We start from the raw sequence: 26,940 nt of genomic DNA, 5'->3' as shown, positions 1-26,940 counted from the left end.
CTTGATGCTTGTGTGCGCTGTATGTGTCTGAACAGTAGAGTGTGTTTTTTGTGTGCGTAGTGCCCAAAGCATACCAGTTGCAGCTATCTCTTACCTCGTCACCCTATACGAGAGCAGTGTGTGCCAAAGGCAAGAGGGAGGAGTACGATTTGTACATTAAATGACAGTCGTGCCCTCGTAACCCCCCTCTTCCACGGCTGCCAAACGCCCACTGTCGGAAAGTCGGCATCTGCCCAACATGCCTCCACCGGGCACATCAACGCGGGCCGACACACACACCCTCGCATGTACAACCACAGAGACACACACACAGGCAGTGTAGATAAAGAGAAACTCGAGGCACACGAACACACACACACACACACACACACACACACACCTAAGGGCAGAGAGGATATTGTTATGGGTGAGCGAGACACAGAGAAGTTGATCAGTGAGTGAGAGTGTGTGGTGGTGTTATGGCTGACATCTGGCTGTAAGAGAATCTGTGGCTACTTAGATGCCCGGGGGCCTGGGGCTGTTGACAGTTCCCCCCCACCCCCCACCCACGCCTCCTCCTGCCTGATGGCAAGGCCTGATAGCGACGGGGCAACGTGGCCTTCCTCCAACTGTGTCTGAACCACAGTCAGAGAGAAAATCATGCATGCATACTGTGAAAAGGTCCTTATACAATGAGCTTAACTGTTGCTCCAAAATGAGGATTAATTTTCCTCAAGAGCTGGACAGATCTTACAGGACAAGGAATATCACTCCATTAACATCAGGTGAATTACACCTGCCTCAAGAAATCTTTAACCTTTGACCACCCATTGACCTTTCTATAGGATGTTAGCATAATGTGGAATGGTCTTCTCAAGCTGGTAGTACAACGAAACGATGGATAACATGGATTGTGAACATGTGTTATGATCAATATGCGTGTAATATGAATATGTGTTAATTAGACTCTGGTCTTTTCTTTCAATGTGGTCATTTTAAAAATGGACATCCTCCCGTTAAAGATTCTGGGTAAGTAAATGGTGAATTTGTTGTAATTTAGCAAGATCTTAAAACCTTAATATATACTCTCATTGCAAACTGGAACAAAACGAGCAAAAATCTCCCTCCTTGATATTTGTAATATAAAACAATCCTACTAATGCAACACATAATTTACATAAACACCCACTGACTTTATATGTCCCACACCTATGACGCAGTAAATTGACTTATTAATCTTAACATGTTTTGCAGGGCTCACATCGGGAGGGAAGACAGAGTCATATTCACAACACTCCATCACACAGCAGAGGGCCAGGACTGGAGATATCATTGTGTTGCTCGGCGGCGTCCAGTTTCCAGTCCTTTCCATTGCAGAGCAGCAGGCCGTTGCAACTGGATCTGTCAGCCGGGTCCATCAGATAGCCGCCAAGGCTGTGTCTAGCTCTGTCTACCTGTCAAAGCTGTGTGGCTGTCATCCAGCCAGTCAGGCAGCCATTGCCCGGCCACCGCCCCTGCCTTATCAGGATAATGAGCTGCATTTAGGTCCATTATGAGCTGACCCCGAGGACTTTCTCTGCTGCTAAGCGGGGGCCTTGTGCCAGTGATGGACAGCGGGAATGTGATACGGGGCTGAATTGTAGTAGGACTGCAGGGGATAGGAGTGAAGAAACGGTGCATGTGGCGGCTGGCTGCCTGAGGATAGTATCAATGTAAGGTAGGACAGGAAAGTTCACAGTTGGTTTACACCATTTCACATGTTACACATTTTACAAAGATTAGGGTTTCTCCATTTTACTTTCTGTACTATTTGATTGGATAGGACAAAACCATAAAGTTATGACTGCAGGGATAGATCTAAAACAGATAAAGAAAACGGAGGAAATCTCATCTCAATCATGCTGCTCTTTGTTTGCAGAAGTGGTCCAACAAGACTCAAAGCCTGGAGCCCCCCTAGAGGCTGCAATGTTCATTACGTCCTAAAATCATTCAAAACTATTGAATGAAAAAGACAACATTCTATAAGCTCCGAAGTTTATCCCCATGTGCCCGTATGGCTTCACAAATGTCATGGCAATCTGTCTTATTAAATCAATATTACATATGAGGCTTGACGTTGGCACTAGACAAAAGGTCAGGGGGTCGTCCAAAGCAAACAAATCCATCCTCTGAGGATTATAAACATACACAACGAATTTCATGGAAGTCTAGCCATTGTCACAATTTCACTATTTTCAGCAATCTGTCCAAAATACAGTGGCACCATATGATGTGCTTCAGGACCACTGGCTTTTTATCTTTATTATAAACACCCAGCAGCAGCAGTGAGCCATATGGCAACGCAGGTAGACACAGTTTACACCACTGCAATCATTTCCAGCGTCACTCCCCATACAAAAGCAGACATTTCTTTTTCACTCCCTCTTGGACACATCTCTTGATTTCTTCTCTTGTCAGGTTATTGTTCTGTGGTCTTGTAGCTGCCACAATAGATGTGGCAGGAAAATATCCAGACCCACAATCCTTGTGTAATAAATGTAAGGAAGCATTCCCTCGTGACCTATAGCGAGAGTGATTGTCTCTTTGGATGAGGAATCAAGGGCAATGACACACCAAAGACATTGAACTCAGTATCAATTCATTTTATATGCTACATTTGGAAAAAGTGTTAAATGGGGGACTGACTAACTAGTGCACTGACAGACCGACCATCAATGGGACTAAAGTGCTACATGCAGTAGACATTTCAGCAGCTTCTTAAACATTATAGTATTCTCTGAAGACTAGAGGGGCATAATTACATTAACAAATTAGACAATAACCTAATTAATACATTTGTAAATGTACCTTTTGATAAATAAATAAACAAATGTTTTTGTCATTTGTTTTTTATTTGTTACATTACATTAAGTAGGCAATCAAATACATAAATAAGCACAATAACACAAACATATATATATTGATGAATATCTTTTTTTTGCTATTGTATGACATTTTATGGATTACTACATCACGAATTGAGAAAATCATCGGCACATTAATCAATATCACTGATCTTGTTAGTTGCCGCGCTTAAAGTTTATATATAAATGTATATAAAATATATTGATGTAAATTTGTTTTTCTTACGCACCCTAAACCTGAGTCCTGGAACAGTTTGTGCAAAGTTGACTGACCAATTAAATTCATTTTGATTAAAACTCAGTGTAATTAATTACAAGGTACACCAAAACCCTTTCACAAGAGGGTAGACAGGCCGACAAACTGTCCACACACACACACACACATGACACAAATACCCATTCATGCACAAAAATACGAGACGACAAACCACACAGACATACACTCTCGCTCTACCACGTTCTTTCTCAATCAGTCAACGGAGTTATAATCTATTGATTGTGAGCTCCTAACAAGCTCCCCTTTGTTTTTTGCACCCGCAAATTGCTTTGAGGACAAACCACAGTAAGAAACACAAACAACACCAGAGAGAGAGAGAGTGGGAAAACCTGCAAAGCATTGCCCGAAGTCACGTACGCTCATTACCATCATCGCAGAAGATAATTAGAACAAGAGGTTCAAAAATAATGTTGCCATCGTTCAAAACAAAGACTGGGGGGAGGACACGACGGTGAAAGGAAGAAGGGGAGCAAAAGTGGCGGGAAGGCGAGTCAGCAGAATGAAGCCCATGGGAACTGTGAGTCAGGGACAGCAGAAGGAATGTTTCAGAAATGGGTGGGAATGACTGGCCGAGTACACACACACAGAAATATAACCACACATACTGATTTGCAATGACCACATAACGCACCTGTGCACATGCACACACATCGCTCCCTCCACACAGTACATTCAAACACAGACACACACACTTGTTTACAGCAGCCCAAAAATCACTACCACGCAAAAGTCCTCTAAATGCAGCCACCAGCATTGTTTTCCATGTTCTGTTCTATTTAGCTTGATGTGATTCAGCCAGACGTCTCTCTGCAAACTTCTCCAGTTGCATTGACATTGGTTAAGTTTACTCTTCAACAAACAAAGCATGTTGAAAGCGCACTGAAAAATTGCACGCCGTTTTGGGTCTGTTGTGACCCCATGATTCAATTCAGCAGTTACATTGGACATTTCTCAAAATGGGGACCACTGTGCCAGGAAAACTACTGTACAGAGATTAATGACTTAATGACCATCAAATGGTTAATGGCTTGCAGAGCCTGCAGCACGACCTTATCTGCTACGACTGCAGCACGCTCAGTTGATTGCTTTGCATGGGTCTGACAAAATACCCAGAGGCTCAGGCTCTCTCTCTCTCTCTCTCTCTCTGCCTCTTCACAGTCTTGATGACTTACTGCCAAATTAATATTTTTATGGGTCCAAGCTTCCAAATGCAATACTATTAATACTGCAACCCCCACTCTGTCATCATCTTGAACAGATTTATAGTTATGAACAATTCTTCCTTTTGTGGGGGCTTTTTAAATTAATTTGAATACAATGGAGAAAAGTTTTGGGAAGAGTAGTTTGGATTGATTGCCTCTTGTTTGTAGGTCAGAAGCCTGATGACTTGAAGAGTGTGCTGCATGGTGTGTTTTATTGGCTTTGTTTGTCTGTTGGAAAGAGTAATTGTACCAGTCTTAAGTGCCCTGTCCTGTTTTTTACGAGCTGCATTAGTGTTTTCCATCGAGCTGCAATTACGGGCTATTCATACACAGGGCCCTCCTCGGCTAGCGCTGCTAGGTACTTTCTGGGAACAATTAGCAGATGCAAGCTATCTATTGATATGTAAAGCATATTAGCGTTGGTATGCGAACATACATGAAGTGTAAATAAATAGGAACTGACAAAAACACTGCAGATCCCAAGCAAATACAGACTGAGACTGTCAAATAAGGCTTAATGCAAATGTCTGTGCGTGGCTTACACATTTTTTGAAGGGTTGTTTTCAGTTGAGACTGCAAACATATTCCAGGGAGTAGGAAATATTTTAGAACCTGCTGGATATTTGTCACTAATGTCACTCTTAAGCATCCTCCCTCCTTCAAAACCTCCGCGTAATACCAAAGACGTTACACCACCAACAAAATATGCCAATGATTTACCCATACTACAGACTTTGAGCAGCAGCCACAGTCATGTACTTATAAACCACACCCTGGGGCTACGTAATGCTGACATATCAGAAAGGCATCTTATCCCGGTGCTCCAAACTCTTCTCCCCTCACAACCACAGTGGGACTGCCCATTTCAGCCATTCCGAAAAGGCCCAAATGAGCTTTCCATCTCGGGTAAAAGGGCTGATAGCTGGTTAGGCTAAGGTTAGTCAAATCAAGTCATTAGGGGGTTTTTTGGGGGCACAAGGCCAAAGCTTTATTAGGGTTCTCTCCCATTATTCTGTTTTTTACTGCATGCCTCCAATAGAAAATGGAAAGTAGGGACAATTTAAAGGAAAATGAACTACGAGATAGTTCACCATTTAATATTAGGCGATCAGGGCTTTGATCACACAAGGTGCATTTCCATCCAATGGTTATTATGCACATTTTCAATTTGCGCAGAAACAAACCCTGAGTGGTATCGCAAAAATTTTGAGAAAATCTTGCTATATTGCAAAAAGGATTTTACGCTTGGCTGAGGTGGGAAAGTTGCTGTATCGATAAAAGAAAAATTCATCAAAGTGCAATGGAAAAGGATCTAGCGAATACATGATGACGTACATAAAGCATCCTCAACGACCACTGAAGCTTCTGCTCCGCTGAAGAAACAAAGATTACGTCAGATTTCTCCCCATCGCTCCACACAGATTGGATGTAACCTTGTAATCTTGTTTCTCAAAGACTAAAGTCAGTTATCATACTTTATATTATTACATTTGTTTCATTTTTGTCAAGCAGTGCGTACGAAAAATGGTTTTCTATTTGATCTGGTCACCAACAGACTTTTGTCTTCAGTAGGATCATCTGTTCCCTTCTTTTATACTTCCAAGAATGCCTTGAACTATTCCCCAATTATTTCCAATACCCAAAACAAGTCCATTTCATATCTGTTTGTTTTGAGTAGTGTGTTTTAAATAATTAGCCGACGCAACATTTTCTTTAGGCTGCTGTTGCGTACTTTATGGACTGAGAAACGTCTAGCACAAGTCAATGAATAACAATTGTTAAAACACAATAAAAGCCTTAATCTGTCACTCATCCAGCCTGAAAGCCATATGACCATAGACAACAGATACTATTGGGAAGTGTGTTTCTGCTTCAAGGGGCCACATTTTATTTGTCTTTGCTTCTGTTAAGTATTGAGTTTTTCCTAAAATCTTTGTTATACTCACAGACATGACTTCCTCAATGACTAGATTAACTACTATATAACTTGCAGCTCTATTGAACGGTTTCAGTGCCCTTTGCTGCTCAATATGTTACCTGTGGCACTAAAACTAGATGATATTTTAAGCTTTTCCCCACTGCCATCTCACACTGAAGTGGGGTATTATTCTGCAATAAATGTTGCTCACGACAGCAAGGGAGCTGGTTAATGTGTAACCTGTTCGGCTAGTGCTGTAGGGAAAGGATAACCTGCTTTGGCAGTTGTGTTCAGTCCTTCTCTTTGATGGCCCTGGCGCACCAAGCCAACCTCAAAGTACTAGCGCAGACAAAAGCTGACTGATCAAAGACTTTTTGTCAATGGACATCCTATGCAAAGAGGTAGCACTTGAACACACAGTAATGAGTATAGCCGATGGCCATCTGACGAATGTATGGTCTATGATGAATAAAAGGAAATTACTGGTGGCTTTGATTTGCATTGTCAGCTCAGTATTTGGTTAGGAAAGACAATAAGCCTAGACAATAGACAGCAAATAAGTGGGTGACATCACTGAGGTGCTCTGGTGCCTAGACACAAGCAAATTCAACATCCAGCTAGGGATCTTTATCGCATGTTATCCTCTCTCTCTTCCCACATCTCTTGTGGGAATTCAGACAAAAAAACACCCTGCGTTAATAAAATACAAGGGGCTAGGTCGATGCGGATGTGTTCCAGCAACAACAATCATTTTATCTTTTGTTGCAACGATTGAGTGGTAAACAGTAGAAATACTACAACGTAACCTACCAGAAATGTGTTCTTGCACATATTTGATTGACTAACAATGAGATTCTTGCGTAATTACGTTGTATTGTTTTTAGGACGACCCTACGGGTGCTGTTGTTTCAGGGAGAACTAAAGTTCATCTGAAAGCAGCTTTACTCCCTGCTAGCTATACAAATACACCCAGAAATGCCTAAAAAGTATGCAAGCTAAATCGCAGTAAACGCTGAAAAAGGACCGACTAGCAGCAATGGTGCAAAACGCACTGTCGAAACAATGGACAATAGTCAGCCACCAATGCTCAACTGGACAGCCAACTGTGCGCTTGGTGCTTTAATGCCTTCAGTAGCCATACAGAGCTGAAGCTTTTCCTGCCACACTAGATTTGGGACATTTGGCTGGGAAAGGATGGGCTGAACTATGGGAAAACCTTAACACACAAGTGTTAAGAGTGGGAAAATGCAATCCTATGTTACCACACCATTCACCCTCAATTTCATGGCAGTGCTTTAAAGTGTCACAAAGTGTGATAGAGCCTTACTGATAACTTAAGGTCTATAATTAAAGATTTAACATGGAAGAATGTAGCCTGAAAGAAAGTTGGAGAGGTGCTTGTGGAACAAACTGGGGAGTAGTGGTGTAAATGTGTAGTATATTGGGCCGCATACGTTCACACAGTAATTCTTTTAAGTTGATTAAGGCACTTGAAGAGTCCTTATTAAGAGACCAGTGAACCTACTTCCCTAATCGATGCAACGTGACTTCATGTAAAATGCCTCTTACAATTTCTTTGGTATTAGTCATTTCATCTTATGAAAGTCTTTGGTTTACTGTAAGAGTTCCTTTATATGTGCTGTTCTTTATTAAAGAGGTTTACTTCCCCAAATGCTTCTGCTTCCAGACTATTGTGAATTCAAGTGTGTTCGTGTGAGCGTGTGTATTGGGGCGAGAGAGTGGATGTTTGTGTCCGTTTTTGTCAGCTGTTTTCCCCCAGGCCTGTCACACTGCATCTTGTGATACAGCATCCACATATGCGTGATTGCACGCCCAATACAGGCATGACTCGGCCACCTTTTGACAGAGATTTAGCAGATCTGCTTGAACTGAGCAGCATGTGGTTTCACTTTAGGGCTCCTAACATGGCGTGCATCAAACACAAAACTGTGAAGTGGATGAGTGGATTTACGTTTAGGTGTGCGCGGTAAATCTCCACGTGCAAAGCCGGTGGTGAGTGTTTGTATATGTGTGTGTGTGTGTGCGAGCATGTGTGTGTGTCCTCCAGCAGAGGTGACCACTAATGAGCGACTGTAGGAGAGTGACCCTGTGGTCTGTGGAGAGAGCCAATGTGCTGTGGCTGAAAACACGCACACACGCACATGCATGTATGAATATTCACTTATAGGTCAGTTTGTGCGTGTGCGTGTCTCTGTCTGTGTGTATCATGATGACCACCACCCCCTCATTACCTCCATCATGGCTGGAAACAATCAGCCACTCTGCCCCAGTTGTAGGCCAGAGTCAGGCATTGCAAAGCTACAGACCTAGCATTAGATAAGCCTCCATCACCACAGCCTGACTGGCCTCAGATTGGATCCAGCTTTCCAAACTTTGGGTAGCACAATCTCAGAAACCCAAATCAAAATAGCCTTTTTTCCCTATTTCATCCATACATGCTGGATGCCTAGACATACAATTTATTGATAGCCATTTATTGTCAACATTTGACTTTAAAGTTCAGGTTTGATACAGTTGGAAAAAGGGAGGCCAACCACCATTAAGAGATTATTATTAATATGATTTATGGATATTATTAAAGTATGGTGCATAAAGTGCACAGTAATGCTCAAACAGCTGTAGATATACAGTATGTATCCGGTTTCTCATGCATTTTATAGAAGGCTAAATTCTTATGGTAATGTATAACTTGAATAACATGCACTTCGTGGTGGAGTCTAAATACGCCACAACCTGTCAAACGTTTTTAAGTAAAATGCAAAAGCTAGTGCCTTGTTCAAAATCTATCGCTATGTCATAAAAGATATCGGTAAAAGTTGTGTGTCGGCAATTGACTAGAAATCCCAATATTTTGACTGTTACTGTCTTACAGACTGATCTTGTGATCTTGTGACCGAAACTCTGTGTCTGACTATCATACCTCTTGGTTATGAGAAGAATTTAGTATCAGGCTTTTGTCGAAACCACTTACTGGCAGAAATGACCAATCTGTGACTGTGTCCAGAAGTTAATATGGGACTGATTTACTGTGATCTCACAATCAAATTCAAACACCAAATCCATTATAAATGCAACCTCTCGGTGACAAAACAACGATAAGATAAATTCACATGACGCTCCCCTTATGAAGTGGTACCAAGGTTACGCAATGTTGTTTTATTAATTAACAAAAATGTGTTTTTCCTGTCTTGTTCTGACTTTTTTTGTCACCACCATCTCCATTCATATCTATACCACCAATGCGTTTATTATTTAATTGTTTAGAGGACCACAAAGTTCTTCATGGGTCCAGCCTCTAAAATCAGGTCGATGCATTGAACTACAAAATACACAACATTTTCTTACGCGGACCATGAGGGTCCGAGCTCTCAGAAAATCCTGAGTGAATCACCGTATTATTTCTTCCTGTTTAAAAAAAAAAGAAAAAAACTACAAATCAATTTTACACAAGAAAAATAAATGGTCAGTCAAAGACACAGCTGCATTTGAGTGACATGATTGTTGTTAGCAGGTGTGAAATGATGCGTTGTAGATGGTGTCAGACAACAGAACATATGCTTTGTACAGTTGTACTACAACACATTCTTGTCCAACAGCTGATGAGGAATGGCTCATCTCTGAAACTCAAGCATGCACGAGCAAATACATAAACCTACTCAACTGCACAGAACGTGACTTTTGATGTTTATTGAAAGGTATGCTAAAATTTACAAAATACCTGTATGCATGCAAGCAATCATGAGTGTTGAGACAGTCGCAGAGAGCGTAAGTTACTCAGAGATGCCTGCAAACACAGCCACACACACACACACACACACACACACACACACACACAGGGCATGGGACAGTGGGAGCAGGCCAGGCTGTTATTCTAGTGCAGGCTGGCTGAGTTGACTGTGTAATCTCCAGGGTGGAGTCCATATTGGGTTTCTAGGCAATTCACTGTTTTTGGCCCGCTTGTTTTGTGATTTAGCTGAAAAGAGAATAAAAGAGTGAGAGGGAAAAAGGGCGAGAGAAAGAGAGAGGACAACAAGTGTGGGTTGTTTTTCTTTCTGCCCGGCATATTGTTGATGAGTTGTAATGCAGTGTAACACAAGTGGTGGTTAACCTCAAAGGCCAAGAGAAGAGAGGGAGCAGTAGGGAAGAAGAGAAAGAGAGACAAAACAAAAGAAGCAATGAAAAAGAATAAGGAAAGCGAAAAAAAGAGAGGAGAAAAACAAAGGAGGAGAAGCTTAAAAGGGGTTGGGTGGGTTGGTGCCAAGAAACTTGGGGAAAACCGGTGTGACACTATGTCTGCTGTGCATCGTGTTTACAATCATAGAGGGAACGTGGAATGGGGAAGGAGAAGTTATTGTGCACATGACATGACGGCTTGCGACTTGCAACAGATACCATCAGTCACTGTTGAGCTGGGGAGATAAGATTATAAAGACTGTCAAGGCTGTCATTGTCAAATGCCTTCACTGGTAAATACGATGATTTAAAGGAACAGTACACTCATATTTCAAAGCACAAGCTTTCTTTGTAATTTGAGTTACAGTAGACATATGTACATTTTTGTTTGAATTTCATGTAATTTGTTAATAGTGGAAATACAATTCTATCTTAATGCATCCATAGCCTTCAGAACAAAGCATCCAAACAGTCTGACAAAGTATCAAAGGATGTACAAGTGTGAATAATAGTGCTGAAGCAATTTGTTTGTTAACCAAGTAATCCACTTGTCAATCATTAGATAATTAAACGACAACAATTTTTGATAATCGATTTATCATTTAAGTCATTTATCGAGCAAAAATGCCCCAAAATTCAAAATGCGAGAATTTGGTGCCATCTTTGGGTTTTGGACTAAAGAAGTAACAACTAAAGATAAACAATCAATTAACCAATCAAATATAATCCTTAGTTTAACACCTAATTCGATACAATTACTAGAACCTAATTACCACCTACTTAAACCATAGTTGCGTGAGTGCTAAGAAGAGATTGTTTTGATATTTTGGCAGCCATCTGCCGAAGCATGCTGTCATGCCAATGACAGCACAGTCTGAACGGCTGCTGTGACAGACGACAGACACGGAGCTGTCCAGCGAGCCCAGGGAGGGGCTACCAAAGCACGCACACACACACACACACACACACACACACACACACAGCACCTGCATTCCCACAGTAGTCCGAGTCAACAATCACAGATCATCCCCCTCTTCGACACTATCCGTGAAGGGGGGACAGAGTGAGTGTGTGTAGGGGGGGAGGACACCCTTGGAGAGACAGAGAGAGAAGGGAGTGATTTAAGCTCTTCTCCCTTGGATGAGGGAAGCTAGAAGGGCCCGGAGTAGAGGTGGGAGTAGAGCAGGAGTTGGGGGGGGCGGGTTAGAGTAAAAGGGAGGGGAGGAATCCAGCTGAGACAGCAGATCTCCACAGAGGCCCAGTGCCAATGTCAAGGTGCTGAGTGAGCTGTGCGGGGAGCTCCAAACACATACGCATGCACACACACACACACACAGAGGCTTACTCTCAATTTAAAGTCAAAAATAGCCTCATTGCAAAAACACACTTCTCAATTGCCTTCCTGCAAAATTCAACAGTGAACAAAATTCAATAGTGAACAAATTTCACGTGCACTCAGCAGATGCATGCAAACACACAATCTCTCTGCTCTCAAGTGCCTTCTCAACCTCTTCCCTCCTGGGGAAACTCCTGTAGCTTCCCTCTCTCTCTCTCTCTCTCTCTCTCTCTCTCTCTCTCTCTCTCTCTCTCTCTCTCTCTCTCTCTCTCTCTCTCTCTCTCTCTCTCTCTCTCTCTCTCTCTCTCTCTCTCTCTCTCTCTCTCTCTCTCTCTCTCTCTCTCTCTCTCTCTCTCTCTCGTCGTGCACAACCTCCTGTCAGCTAAGGCAAACTGACAGGACAAGACACACCGTTGCGCAGACCGCCAGAATGGACTCCCATTGTGCCTTTAATTACCAGGCCCGCTGAGATGTCCTTTGACCCCAAGACACAAGCTGTTTGGCCAGTGGTGGACTGGTGGGAATGACCCCCTTGGCCGACGCTGACCTTTCGATGTTCACTTCTCACCACAAGCTGCCTCCGAGCGCACTTGATGTGTATATGTGTGTGTTTCGAGAGCCTGCTGAGCTTCACAAGTGCGTGCGCAGTGGCTTAGCGTGCAGATGCTACAGTTTGACTCATGAAACTTGGGGAGTTTTGAATAATGCAAAATACGCCAGATAAATCAAAAGCATAAGTCATTCTGCCGTCCAACATTTTTAGAGTTCTATGCTGGTTCGTGAGTTAACACGACTACTTGATCACACTCCTTCTGTCCGGCATCTGTAAGAACATAAGACACAGCAGAATATCTCATCTATTCCTTATCACTCTGACTTTGGTCCAGTTGCTGCAGTCTTGGCTGGTCTTTTCAAAAGACTCCTCCTTGTGTGTGAAGGGAGAGACATATCCCTGTCAGCTTGCCCTTCTGTTTCATTCTTGTCTCCGTCTGCGGGTTCAGTGCAACCCTTTATCTGCTCTGCTTATCAGGCCGACTTCAGCTCAGACGCTCCCGGCCTCCCTCTTCCTCAGCAGTATGTCACGGAGGAGACGTACAGTATCGAGACCAGTAGACTAACGTCTGTCTCTCGCTGTATCTCTCTCTACTCGTCTGGCTCTATCTCTGCGTCTGTCTCGATTCCTTAGCACCCCTGGAATAAGAGTGAACAGATGCATTGAGCTGTCTGCTGTGCGTACAGACCATCAGCTGAACTGTATATGCGTCACCTCGTTTATATGTTGATGAAAGTGTTTGAGAATACTCCCATTTTGTTGTCTTTCCCTCGCTTATTTTTTACATGGGCAATGGATCACATGACGACTCATGTGAAACAGCACCCCGTGATGATAAACCCACAGTCTGCAGCTCCTCTCAGCCGTAGGGAGCGTTTCAGTGTCTTTAGATCATCACTATAATTTTCAGCTGCAGCAGGCAGCTCTTCGGAGAAAGAGGACAACAACTGGAGTGTGTAATGACCAAAAACAAAAAAAGGAAAGGGATGTTAGACTTGCATTGATCAATCTGTGATTGTTGTCATGTCCACATAAAAGAAAAGTAGAATTGAGAATGGAAAGGGCTGTTTGTCTTTCATGTTATTTGTTCTCACATGCCAATTCTGCTTATATTAAGCAATGCTTGTGATTCTGATCATCATTTCTTTGTGTTTTTAACTGTGAATGTTGTTGCTTTTGTTCCCACTTCACCAATGTTGAAAGATTCCTGGAAGAAAGGTCCTCAGCAAGAGTGATACACAGAAAATCTACTCTGGCACAACAAAGGGGCTTATCTGTTACACTTGGATGTGATCAAGGCCAGTAATAACACTCCTGAACTACAGCAGGCAATATAAATTACTCCTCATTACTGGGGCTTCTTGTACTTTATGCCAGTGAGATCACTGGAGAGCAGAGCAACTGAACTTCTGGAAGAGCTCTCTGCATTGCATCAGCCTTGTATCATTGAGTTACACAATTTTCATATTCTGGCTGTAAGATGCCAGCAAAGAAAATACAACTTTAGTTTCAGGTAAAATGTGAGACTTGGAAGGCATTTGAATTGTGATATAACTGTTTAATTCTATTTTCAAAATTTGAGACAGAATAAGCTGCATCGCCTGCGGCCGTACTATCGGACGATGGCTGCATAACAGATACAGGGTGGGGGACCCAATTTGATGGTCACCGTTCAAAGAGTTGCAAATAAGCAGTTTGCATTCACAGCCCCATTTACTGATTCAACCTCAAATACCAGCGTCCAGACTTAATCCATTGCACCGTAAGAGACTAGGCGAGGCCTGTATCCTGTGTGGAATACAAAGTTAATTGCACACAATTGAAAGGTGTGTCACTTTAATTCTTCTACAGGGAAACACAGGGCCCAGAGGCATAGAGGTATAGAAAAACACCCACCATTATACTCCCGTAAAATCATTAGTCATTTACCTAAAACTCACTATGGAATACAGACAAGCTTGTAAAGTGTTGTTGCAGAGAGTGGCTGGAGCAAGTTGGGCAAACACATAGGTGTGCACATGCACACACACACATGCCACGATTTACTGTGGGCAATAGCAACCCCACTGTTGCCTGATGGATGTGTCTGGGCACAGAGTACCATAGGGCCAATGTCTGAACCACAAGTGGCCCAGTCAAATCTTTACACAGTCATAAACACGCCGGCATTAGCAACAGCTAGTTAAAATCATTCCATGAACTAAGGCGCTAGCCTGCTATGGCACAACACCCTGCTGCTATAATAAAAATGTACCTTATTCTATTTTGAATCTGCTACCGTATAATGGAAAGGCAGTGTCGGTCTGTGTTGGTTGGTGCACCACTTTGGGCTAGACTGAAACATCTCAGCAACTAATGGATGGATTTAAATGTATGTCCCCAGAGGATGAATCCCATCGCCCTTACAACTATTGGATTACCATTAAATATAATACAGATATTTATGGGGCCCAGAGGGAAAACTGAAATGACTTTAGTGATCCCTTTACTTTTCATCTAGCTCAATCATCTAGTCACAATTTGCCACATACTTTGGTTTATGAACAAATGTCTGCAAAAAACATCCCTATAAACCTCAATTTGACTGTGTTCAGTGCTAATGTTAGCATGCTAACACGCTAAAGTAAGATGGTAAACATTAAAATGCCAATTGTACTTAACATAAGATTACACTTTTCCAGATCTTACTTTGAAGAATATGAACATGTTTTTCCTACACATCCAGTTTATCCGTGTTAACGAGCCAAACAAGAACATTTCCTAAATAAACTTAAAAAAATAAGAATCTGCATAAACATTTCTACAGACACAGTTGAACCAGTACTCAACAAGTACTGAGATTTAATAGACAGCCCTCGGTATCGCTAAGTCTTCAGCTCCAGAGTCAGGCATTTGGCATGATGAGAAAATAGCCAAAGTTCAAGACCAATTACAGGATTCAGGGGAAGAAATCACAGCTGATAAGCCAAATGAAATGTTCACTTAGCTACTAAAGCATTCACAGATTTATGGAGTTTTATGAGTGCATGTTGGTTGAATAGCAGATATACACCTATGCATAACACACACACACACACACACACACACACACACACACACACACACACACACACACACACACACACACACACACACACACACACACACACACACACACACACACACACACACACACACACACACACACACACACACACACACACAAATACAGTATTATATATATATATAAAACATATCCCCCATTAGGTTGCCCAGGTACCAGCTTGACTTAATAGCAGTGACATTTACACTCATGGTCTCTGGAGTCATGTACACAGCTTGGCATTATTCACAGCTGGTTTACTGTTCCATGTAGTATAGACTGATTTAATAGCACTCAAAAATGAGGTGGCACCAGGGCTACTTAACACTGCGTACTAGTAAGACTACATTTCCCAATAAAACACAGACTCCTTCTTCATGAACTGTATTGCTGACCTCGTCATAACCTTCTTAAATAAGCTCACACCTCCCTGCTGATAATGAACTGGTCCATGCAGGAGTATATTAGTGGTAAGGTCCAGCCCGAAAGTAGTGAGGGCATTTGGCCAAGTCAATAAAATATATGTGTCGAAAATATATCCCAGGGCCCTGTGAAACTTGGGCAATTAAAATGGAAATGTACCATGGGTATTTACAGCCAACGAGCGAGCCCACAGTCGGTGCTACCAAGATGCAGAGAGAGAGAGGGGGGGGGGGGGGACAGCTGACGAGAGACAGTGGTAGTGCACAACATGATTTAGATGCTGTGAGTGAGATTGCAGACCTATAATCCTGAAGGCACAGAACCAGACAGAGACGGAGGAAAGAAGAAAGGACAAGCTCAGTAGGCAAAAAAACCAAAACAGGGAGTGAGAGCGATATAGAGAGACCCAACGGCAGAGAGAGATAGAAAGCGAGAGAGACTGCAAGATGGAGAGCAAGCAGCCAGACATGCAGGCAGACTGTCCGTCTCTGGTTTGTGGGAATGCGGTAAAGACACAGTAGTAGTAGGCAGGGTCCCGGCTCTGAAATTAGAGAGTGGCGCTAAGAGAAGGGAGCCAGAGCCAAAGGCCGTCTGGGAGCTGCCAGGGGCAGCATCCCCAGCGCACTGCCGAAACATGATTTACTGCTGGACTGCACTACAAACAGCACACCGCTCTTGGGTGCGCTATCTAAGTCACAGCAGCACACCACTTGTTGCATGCTATCGAGTTCACAACGCTGTGAAGATACCACATCAACGGTGGGAGGTGTCGACGTGAGAAAGAGCAGTTCGGCTTGGTGCAGCATACTGAGTCAAATGGAAGGCTGCTGGAGCAGGAGTAAGGCCAACAATAGTGTGTTAAACAGGTACCAGTAAGAGCAGGGAGTTTATCAGACAGCTCAACACAGCACAGCTGTGGAAAGGTTATCATGGTGACTGTCATTTTTTTTTTTCCATTCCCTTGCAAGGTAAACAGTAGAATTATGACGTTTTACCAGAATTTTGGCACAGCACTAATGTCAGTCCAGACATGAAGTCATGCATTCTGTCCGTGAAATGTTTGTGAGCAAAATACTGAAAGCCTAGCAGCTCCAGGGGCCTGTTGTTCTGGAGAGGACAGTGGCCTCTGACCTCCCTGTAGCAGGGGGACAGTGAAAAGAAAATTTCCATTTCAATTTGAATCAATTTGTCCACTGAGAACACAATGCAACACAAGCATACTTGCACAGATCTACATATTTTATCCATTTACATTCAGTGGCAGTGCAAAGATGCCTGAGCAGGAAAGGATTCAGAGAACTAGATTTAATCAGGAAAGAAAAACAGGGGGAACTAGGTTGTTGTGTGCTGTAGCTATCGCAGGCCAAGTCCAGACATGCAGGGAGATTCTGTATGTGCTTGTCTGCAGCACGGGGCAGTCAGAGTTTGGCCGCTGCGGTGAAGCTGTGTTTTCCAGGATTTGTGTGTGTGTGTGTGCATGCGTTTCCTTTGCCAAGTTTCCTCTCTTTGTTTAGACCGGCCCGGTCAGTCCGGCTCCCCGCTGAGCACGCCGCTGCCAAATACACAGATATATCAAAACACAGCACAACAACAGACAGGGTGCTCTCAGGGCAGAGAGGTGCTGGGAATAGGAGCAAAGGGGGACAAAGAGACAGAGAGGTGTCCACGCTGGAAAACAGAGAACTAGAAAGACAGAGACTGCTGGACAAGCGGAGGTGGAATGGCGGGCAGACTCCCCTTTCTAACAGAAGGGCAGGGGGAAAAAAAAAACAGACAGTGGGTCACTGTGACCGTCACTGTAATTACAGAGGGCCAGCTTTCAGAAGTATGCAGAAACGTGGAGGAATGAATAGAGCGACACCCATGACCCAGCCAAAGGGAAGTAGGGCAAATGTACAGTGTGACCACTCTCACTGAGGTGCGACTCCTTTGATCATCTGCAAGAGTTAAAAAAGGAATGCTATTTAAATTTGAATAAATGTCTTAATGTTGTATTTTTTGCATCTTAAATTCCTTTTTTATATACAGCAATCACAGACCAGTCCGTTTGGTAGACATCATTCTGCTGTGTAGGATACAAACATAATGTTGCACAAAGAAGTCTGCAGATAGTTCATTTCCACTTTTATTATCCAAAAGGATTGAGGATGCCTACTGTGTACTTTAAATACATTCCTTTAAAATGAAATAGGCTGGGAAAAACAACCCTTCTGCTTAAAATTCAATTGAGCATTCAGTGGAAGCCTCATTGAACTCCAAAGTATCTTTCAAGTCCAAAGAATTTAGAAATCTCTTTAAAAACTTTTACATCTCTGTATGTGGTCGTTAACTTTTACAGAATTACTTGGTTTCAGTTAAGAATAAATATTTCCTCTAGTCTTTGATTCCTGCGCATTAATTCTGTCGCCATCGTAAAAATGTACGATTTTTCAAGAGAAAATAACATCACTCAGCACTAACAAAAGGGACTGCAGTAATAGTTCCTATTGATGTGGGCTGTAACTTCTTCTGCCAATATCCAAAATTGGGGAAAACACGATTGAATTCAATAGATTTATTGATGCACAATCATTAATAGATTGAAGGCGTTAAATGCTGCTCCTCATGCAGAGAGCTGAGCTGAGAACCGAGACACTGCTGGATGGACAACAGTGTGTGCGTGTATGTAGGTATGCCTGGATAGCCACTTGTATCTTTGTATATGGTCTAATGTATATATATTTATACATGAGCGTGTGTGTGTTTACCAGGCCCTCATCTCTAAAGCCCTCCACTGGGTCTGGATCGGACCAGTCTAAACACACACAGACACACACACACACACACACACACACACACACTCATGCCCCCCTCAAAGCCGTGCTTTTAAAGACGAGGGGCCCTAAATGCCTTACAGATGGACTCCTAACAAACACAACACTCTGTCCCGGCCCTCAAGTATTTCCAGTATTTGGCCTTGCTGTAATTTACAGCATACTTACCTAATTGAGATGCTATTACGGTCAGGACATGCATTCTCCTGCGCACGCCTAGTGCTAATGCACATGATATAAGCGTGACATACATGGCACGGTATATCTGCCCTAATATAGCGGCGTGAAGTTAACCACAGAGTGAGCGTGATGTATGGTCCATGTAGTGTACTTAGAGCTACACAAATAATGATGCATTGAGCCGAGACATGTCTGTGCAGGTCCGGAGGGCATTAGAGGGTATTTTCCTCACTAGACACTGCTGACGGGTTTTACACGCACCAAACACCAATACAGCCTCCAACAGACTTATTTTTTTTTATATTTTTTTACGTATTGTTAAGTCTGGATTAGTAACACAATCTGAATTCAGACATATATGGTTTCAGCGCAGACTTAATTAAATTAATTGAGAAACACTCTAAAAGAATTAGAAACCACATGTTGATTTGAAGTTAACGTTAAATAAAATTGTGGTGCTTTTTAAAATGTTATAGGTAAATGATAAAACTTTTTTTTTTCAAAACTCAGGATAATTATCGTATCTCATATCTTTTGTTTTCAAACTTGTATTTTGAAATAAGTTATTCAGTATTTCAAATTTATAATGAAATGCCAGCAAATAAATCAAACATTTACAGGTTTTGTGTGGACTAATAGTTTTCCAACCTTGACAAACAAATCCTACATAATAAAAGGCTCCTGCTTCACACACTAATGAAACAAAACAGCATCGGACGAAAAAACCTTGTTTTTCAGACAGATATTTAGAGGATATGTGAAAGCATATTGTTGTAATTTCCATGCCCTTTCTGTCCATTGCTATGAGAAAAAAAAAATCCTGCTCCTATAAAACTGAGAGAGATTTACCACAAACAGTGGGCTGACTTCATCCTAAAGCATGCAGCGAGCTCCGCTCTGAAAAGGCCACGCTTGTCGTTTGGGTATTTTTCATCGAGTGTCTCTGACAGAGAGATAACACGCCGTCACAGAGTGCCATCAATCTTTGTTTCCAAGTCGCTCCTGGAGAATTCAATCTCGAGTGTGTTGGGTGAGACACATTGGTGATTAATCGACTCTATGCTCCTGTGTGTGCGAGTGTATGTGTGTGTAGACCTATATGTGTCTTTGTCTTTGTGTGATAAATCACTGTCCAACCCTGTACAGGACACACAATGCCCGAGCCGCCTTCAGCCCACTGAAGATAGATTCATCTACAAGTGATGTGCTGACAAAAGCTTGACAAGAAAATTATTCTGTGTTACTTTCTCAGCTGCAGCATAAAGCAGTCAGAGTGGTAGATGTCTGGTGTTTTACAGGGGAAAGGGAATTTGTAAAAAAAAACAAAATTAGCTGGAGGCTGACCAAGAGTGAGTATTGAGAAAGGCATGGGAACACCAACACACACACACACACACACACACACACACACACACACACACTGAGTTGATAAATAATTCCTCAGGGCTGTTGGGAAAGGTCCTACGCAGAGGTGATTCGACTGTGACACCAGGGTTCTGCTTTGTGTGTGATTAGGTTTACTATTACGAGCAACATGCAAGAGGTGACGCAACTCAGAAAAATACACAGCGTTATGAAATGCACTCAGTGGTGTGAGGCAAACAAAGGTTTTCGCCGCTGGAGATTCTGTTGCAAACAAAACACAGCTGACAACTGAGCTCAAGGGCACGCTAACCATTTGAACTTGACTCACTGTCTCACAATACATCTCCTGTAAACTTTCACTAAGCTGGAGCGTTATGTTTGGATGGGGCATTGCGTTGCTGCTGAAACGCAAGTGTCATGTTGCAATGCTGTTTCAAGAGTAAATACATACTACACAACACATACAAACTTCCAAAAGAGTACATTTAAGTAGATTTAAGTGAAAATGTGCCAGGAGTGCGAAGGAGCAGCTGTGTTTAATTACAACCATGGTAATTTCAGTCAGGATTGCACTGTGAGTGTAATCATAAAATCCACACATTCCAGAAACATGAAGCTGACATGTTGAGTTTCTCTAGAGTGGACAATAACGTCTGTGCTACTGGAGGCGTATCTGGAAGAGGGCCAGGGGATGTACCAAGTAACAAGGGTCGGCAGGTTCATCCACCTGCTGCCCGAGGGGGAAAAGGAGGCCCCCGTTTCCCATTTAACAGGTGTGCTGGCCCATCAGAACAATCAAAACAAGACATTCACACGACCGAAAATGAGAGAGGGGAAGGGGGCGGATGTTGAGGCGAAGAAAATAGTAATCATGAAGGATGGGTGGTTCTGGGTGTCGCAAGTGGCTGTTGCTTATGCTTCTGTTTCACTTTGAGAGGAAGCTTGTTGCAGCAACGCACGCAAATGCAGTTCTGATAAGAGGAACGGTGATTGGTCCCATATTGTTTAGGAGGGTCAGTAGAATTCCACTGATTTGTTTCTCAATCCTCCACCTCTTGTTGGTATTTTGCCTTCGTGTCAAGGCAGGGTGGGGAGAGAGAAGAAGTGAAAGAGGGAAGAGACAGCGAGAAAGAGAGTCATAGGTATGGGAGGCACTTCTGAACGCAGGTTTATGTTTCCAATCAGGAGATTGCGATCACAACATGAAGCCCTGAGCAAATGGGTCGTAACTCAATCACCGAGGGAGGTCTTCAGGCTCGGAGAGTACATTGGTTCAAGATCATTACTCCTCTCTCAGTAACAAAGGGGTTTGAGAACAGCAAACGCATGCAAACATTACAGAACATCAGTGTTGATGAGCGCGCAGAGATGGGATGGTAAATGTTAAGGCAAAGCGGGGGATATCCTGAGCTGGCTGATTTGAAAAGAATAGAAGTGGCTATAGAATGTATTGTTCTATTGTATAGGAGTATGTTTTCATTCACTCTAAGATGCGAGAACAACTTGACGATAGAGGTTTGTGACATCACCAGCGACATGAAAAAAACACGCTTGAACACGTGACACATTTCCAAACTTTTCCAAATGCCACGAGGCAAACAACAGATATAGCTACACGCTAACTCAAACAAACACATTTCATATCTTGATTCGCATTTATTTTGCAGACAGGAAGGCAGGGGCACATTCACACACAACTGGTACAACCATCAGGGTTGGCGTCACGATGGCATCACGCTGTTCCTGTTCTCTCTATGAGAGAGGACACGCCTAGTTACACCCATCATAACACAGCTGTTATCTATTGGCTATGCCTCACTGTGTTAAGACTTTAGCCCCCCTTAACACTCCCAGTACAGTAATATTCACTTATGGAAACATAAACACCCAAGAATTGCCACCACCCAACGTACCTAGGATTACAGGAAATAAAGAAGGGCTGGCATGGAAAATCATGACTCAGCTCACAATGGGAGTCAGGATCATAATTACAAAAAACGAACATAAACGTAACTGCGGCCTAAACACAGCACTAACTAGATGCTGATAAGCTGGAGAGCAGAGAATGCAGGTGTGTTTTTTTGGCATTGGCACACACTGACCGAGCCAAGCCAAAACATGGTCGTATCAAAAGATACCACCACACGCATTCATCTGATAACAGAGACTCTGGCACACAGTTATGCAGTTACACATGCATACTTCTGCTTATCTGTCTTACCCACAGACAGACAAACACGCGCACACACACACACACACACACACACTGAGCAGCACAAGTGTGCTTACCTTATCTTCTAGCCTGATCAGTCGCGCTCCAATAGTCGGGTATTCTTTATCTTCTCCTTTTCCTGGTGAATGAATAAAAATGGACAATCAAACATATACACACAAACAAACATTTAGTGCCAATATTAATACATTTACCTTGATGGCTACTACTGAATTTCTTCTTTTTATTAAAACAGATGCATAAAAACAGATGCATAATAGCACATTTGGTCACACTCGGATCAATTACTGCGCGCTCACGCACAAGTTACAAACATAACATTGTCATTTACAGTAGGAGCCCTGAAGGCTCATGATTCTTAGTGAAACCATCCATTCATTCATTTTTTGCCGCTTTTGTGGGTGCGGGTCACAGTGGCAGTTTACGGCCCCCTACTGAAATGTAGACGCTAAATATATGTCAGAAAGAGTTATGTAGCCCTAAAAACACGACTTAACTCAAACATTTCATATCAGCCACCATTCAATAATAGTCATAAAGTGTGAATTCAATCTATAAAATATAAAAATAATACTTAACTTGCATTATTTGTAACTTCATAAAGGTCCAGATAAACATAATGAATTGGCACTTTATTCTTTCAGCATGTTTCTTTTTTCTAATTCCTTGTTAGGAAGTGGGATTGTTTTGTATAGTTTTGCCCGAACCAATCAGGTAGCGAGTGACATATTAGCCCCGCTGACATCATTTTCAGTTAACACAAAAGCGTTAGCGTTTTTTTTACACACTGATCAAAGAAATATGTCTATTAAGATCTGGTATTTTTCTCATTTGATTTCATTAATTGTATTTCATTCATGCTGGTCACCTTTTTCTCTGAAGCTATTTTTCATGAATGTAGCCAGGTTGCTTGGGAGCTATGGGAAGATGACGCCCATATTCTTAATCCCGCCTACAAAGCTCCAATTGGTCAATTATTTTCTCTAACCAGGGAAAATTGCCGTCAACAAGCATGACTGAGATTTAGGCTGTGATTCAGAGGTCTGAAATCAGGCTATTGATTAAGTCTATTCCACTAGAATTTCCATTGTTAAGTCAGTTGCAGTTTATAACAAGACCCACATTATGCTTGCTGATGCAACAAATCATTTCTTCATGATTAATGAATACTAATTAAACTGAATTGAAATGTCAACACAATACAATCAAACATCAACAGTAAGCTAAATAATTAGAAGATACCAAATGATTAATTCCTAATTAATTTCTTTCTTCAAGCTACATTTCCAAACTAATGTATACACTCTGAAGTACATCCGTACATGTACACCCACATGGACATGCAAACACACGTAAGCCTGCTATATACCCACATGCACGGTGAAACAAGCAGTGTGCACAAATTCAAATATTTACAAATATGGAAACAGACATGTAAACACGCCCACATAAAAACATATATATATATATATATATATATATATATATATATACATATATATATATATATATATATATATATATATATATATGAACCCACACACACATCAGGGACCGCTCTTTCTCTCATATTTAGTCTGGTACAGCTTGTGTATGTGTGGGATGTAAACACAGGGATGGATTGACGAGTGATGGCTGTCTATCAGATGTAGACTGTTGTGTTTTCTGTGTATTTACCTGGAAGAAACATTCCTGGCTTCCCCAGTGTGCCGTCGAGCCTGGGGAAAAAAGACAGAAGTAATTAAACTGGGGAAGGTGAAAACACTGGCCAGATACTGTGGAGATTCAGTTGAGTAAATAGCACTTTATTCCAGGTCATGAACAAAACATTAAAATAGTATAAGCCAATTTATGGAGCCAATACAATTAAACAAATGGCGTCATCTTGAACGGTATTTACTGCTTACCCACATGCAAGTTTTAAAGGGATGAATAAATGAATGTTCTTATTGAGGCTTTCAAAATAAACAATCAGACTCGCAAGAGGTTTGCACATGTGGACTGTTAGTCATCTAAAAATGCACTGAAGCAGTTCAATATGCACTGCAAAGCATTGTCTTCTTTTCACCACCTCAAATTAAGGGTGGAATATCACAGCAATCACATGTCTTTGGCTGTCTTTCCTTTATGTTGGTGACACATTTTATGCAAAGTGTTCAATGCATTATTGTGATCTTTTTGAAGTCAGATGTGGCGAGTGCTGTGATCTTTTTCTTTGGATTTTCTGTTAAATGTTAACGTTTGGTATTACTCTTTTTTAGGGTTGCAGAAAAAGACAATAAACAAAAAATCAGTAGCTTAGAATTTTATGAGAGACATTGTAGAATTTAGTACAATTGTGATTATAAAAGACTCTTGGCTCTTTGACTCTTTGTATTGAAGCTTTCCATCATTGCAGTAGGTTATACATTGTAATAAATAATCAAGGAATCCCCCTTTTCTTGATATACTGACAAACTGTGACGCCCCGCTGGTTTCAGAATGTCACAGTGCATTACCATGTGTCAGCTGAATTACTGCAAAAGGTGTTAAGAGGGTCCAAGTGGCGTACTTACATAGGTTTGACCAATTTATTACCCAAGCCACGTCCTTCATGGGTGAGTCAAAATCACGTAAAAATCTCCCAAGGTCTCCCGTTGTGTTGACTGGATATTGGGTTTTTCTGTTGCTTTTCTGTTCTGGGTTTGCGTGTTTTTGACTTTGCATCGTTTCTGTATTTACAGAAACGAAACAGAAATGGTCGCTGTTAATGTATTTGTTTTGGCTTGCAGCATTTGAATCACATTTCCCTAATTGTTTTGGATTTTCACATGTGTTTTGGAATTGGCATTGTTTCTGAAGCTGCAGCACATTTATCCAAATGAAAATGTGTTGGGCCGTTGTAGCGCCGTGTCTGCCACTGTTAAGTAATCAACATAATGATGGCAAGAATGTAAAAAAAAAAAAGTTGAAATCAATTGACACAAAGTTAGAGAAAGAAAGCGAGGCAGAAAGAGCATGAAACAAGGTCAAAGACACCACCTTCTCTGCAGTTCCTTGATGCGGACCATCATGTTGAGGTGACCCTGGGAATATTGCTCGATCACGTCTCGCACGTCATAGGGCTTCCGCGCTTGCTGTGGATCACACACACACACACACACACACACACACACACACACACACACACACACACACACACACACACACACACACACACACACACACACACACACACACACACACACACACACACACAGACAAAAGCCATTGTCAACCATAGCCGCTGTTGCTTGGTCCCCGAAAACATCCCCAACCCCCTTGGGTGCAAAGGGTTCATTGTTAACTCATTGTGTGTGTGTGTGTGTGTGTGTGTGTGTTTGTTTGTGTGTGTGTGTGTGCACTGACAAATGCATGGTCATGTAGAAAGCAATCGTGTTAAGGTCCTTTCACAGCTTTGTTTAGTGTGACGTGGCTACAAGCAGCATCAGAAAGAACCCAGTGAACTCTTTAGGGTATCCTTGGTGTACACAGAGTGTAGCCTCAGCAGCTGAAGTCACTTAGGGCCATAATTGAAAACATATAGACCACTTGGAAACGGTAAGAATATAAGAACCATTCGACAATAACATGTAGCATGAAAATTATGGCCAAAGTATCTCAAACATGATTAGGTTGGTGTTTTTTTTAAACTGAAATACTTCACTCCACAAAATGTTTGAACCTAAGTCTGCTGCCTTTAGTGCTGCATGAGGCAATGACCTGCTGCGTGTGTTTCTGCAAGTGTGTATTTTGGTGCAGTACAGTAAGTGAATTCCTACTGTAGCCCAAGAGACAGGTTAGTAGACTTCCCTTGATACCTCGCCTGAACTGAAGTGAGCACAAAGACGACATGCAGGTGCAAGTTTCAGGCATTTACACACAAACACACACGTACACACGCATGCAGCGCTGCAGCTGACATATGCCCCTTGGGGCTCCCCCTGTTCATCCTGTATAACCGCAAAAACACTACACACACACTACACACACACACACACTTCTCGCACTCCCTCTCTCAATTTGTCTCTCTTTGCATCTTCCCCCTCTTTTGTTCTCCTTAACTCTGTTGAATTTCTCTCCACTGGATTTACTTTTGCTTACCTGAAATTTCTTCCTGGCCACAAAGTATTGCATTCTGCGGAGGACTTTTACAGCCGACCTCTGGGCATGGGACAACCTGTGACAGAGAGGGAGACTGATTTAGTCTCAAGGTCAAACAGTGATGGTCAGCCTTGGTCTATACATGATTCCTTGTCATAAAAAGTGGCTTGCTTTTGACAAGCTACATTTGGCGACATTCAAGAATCAATGGACAATGTGTTTACCATGCAAGAGCAAAACATGTGGCCCTGACAGGAGAGCACACACACACACACACACACACACACACACACACACACACACACACACACACACACACACACACACACACACACACACACAGAGAAAGAGGTATGCATT

At 42.2% G+C, this 26,940-nt stretch overlaps 1 protein-coding gene across 1 annotated transcript in view; it reads right to left on the bottom strand.

Moving 5' to 3' along the window:
• kcnq1.2 (potassium voltage-gated channel, KQT-like subfamily, member 1.2) overlaps positions 1-26,940 on the bottom strand; it is a 148,503-nt gene that overhangs the window by 27,375 nt on the left and 94,188 nt on the right. Inside the window, exons 14-17 of the mRNA XM_076089444.1 lie at positions 26,581-26,656; positions 25,480-25,574; positions 24,136-24,176; positions 22,515-22,576 (exon numbers count right to left, since the gene is read on the bottom strand). Coding sequence (XP_075945559.1) covers positions 22,515-22,576; positions 24,136-24,176; positions 25,480-25,574; positions 26,581-26,656 — 274 coding nt within the window. The remainder of the gene's footprint in view (positions 1-22,514; positions 22,577-24,135; positions 24,177-25,479; positions 25,575-26,580; positions 26,657-26,940) is intronic.

The sequence above is a fragment of the Anarhichas minor genome, unplaced genomic scaffold, assembly GCF_050575085.1.
Source record: "Anarhichas minor isolate MPS153535 unplaced genomic scaffold, ASM5057508v1 ptg000011l, whole genome shotgun sequence".
Classification (NCBI taxonomy): domain Eukaryota; kingdom Metazoa; phylum Chordata; class Actinopteri; order Perciformes; family Anarhichadidae; genus Anarhichas; species Anarhichas minor.
This window is presented reverse-complemented; position numbering and strand designations above follow the sequence as displayed.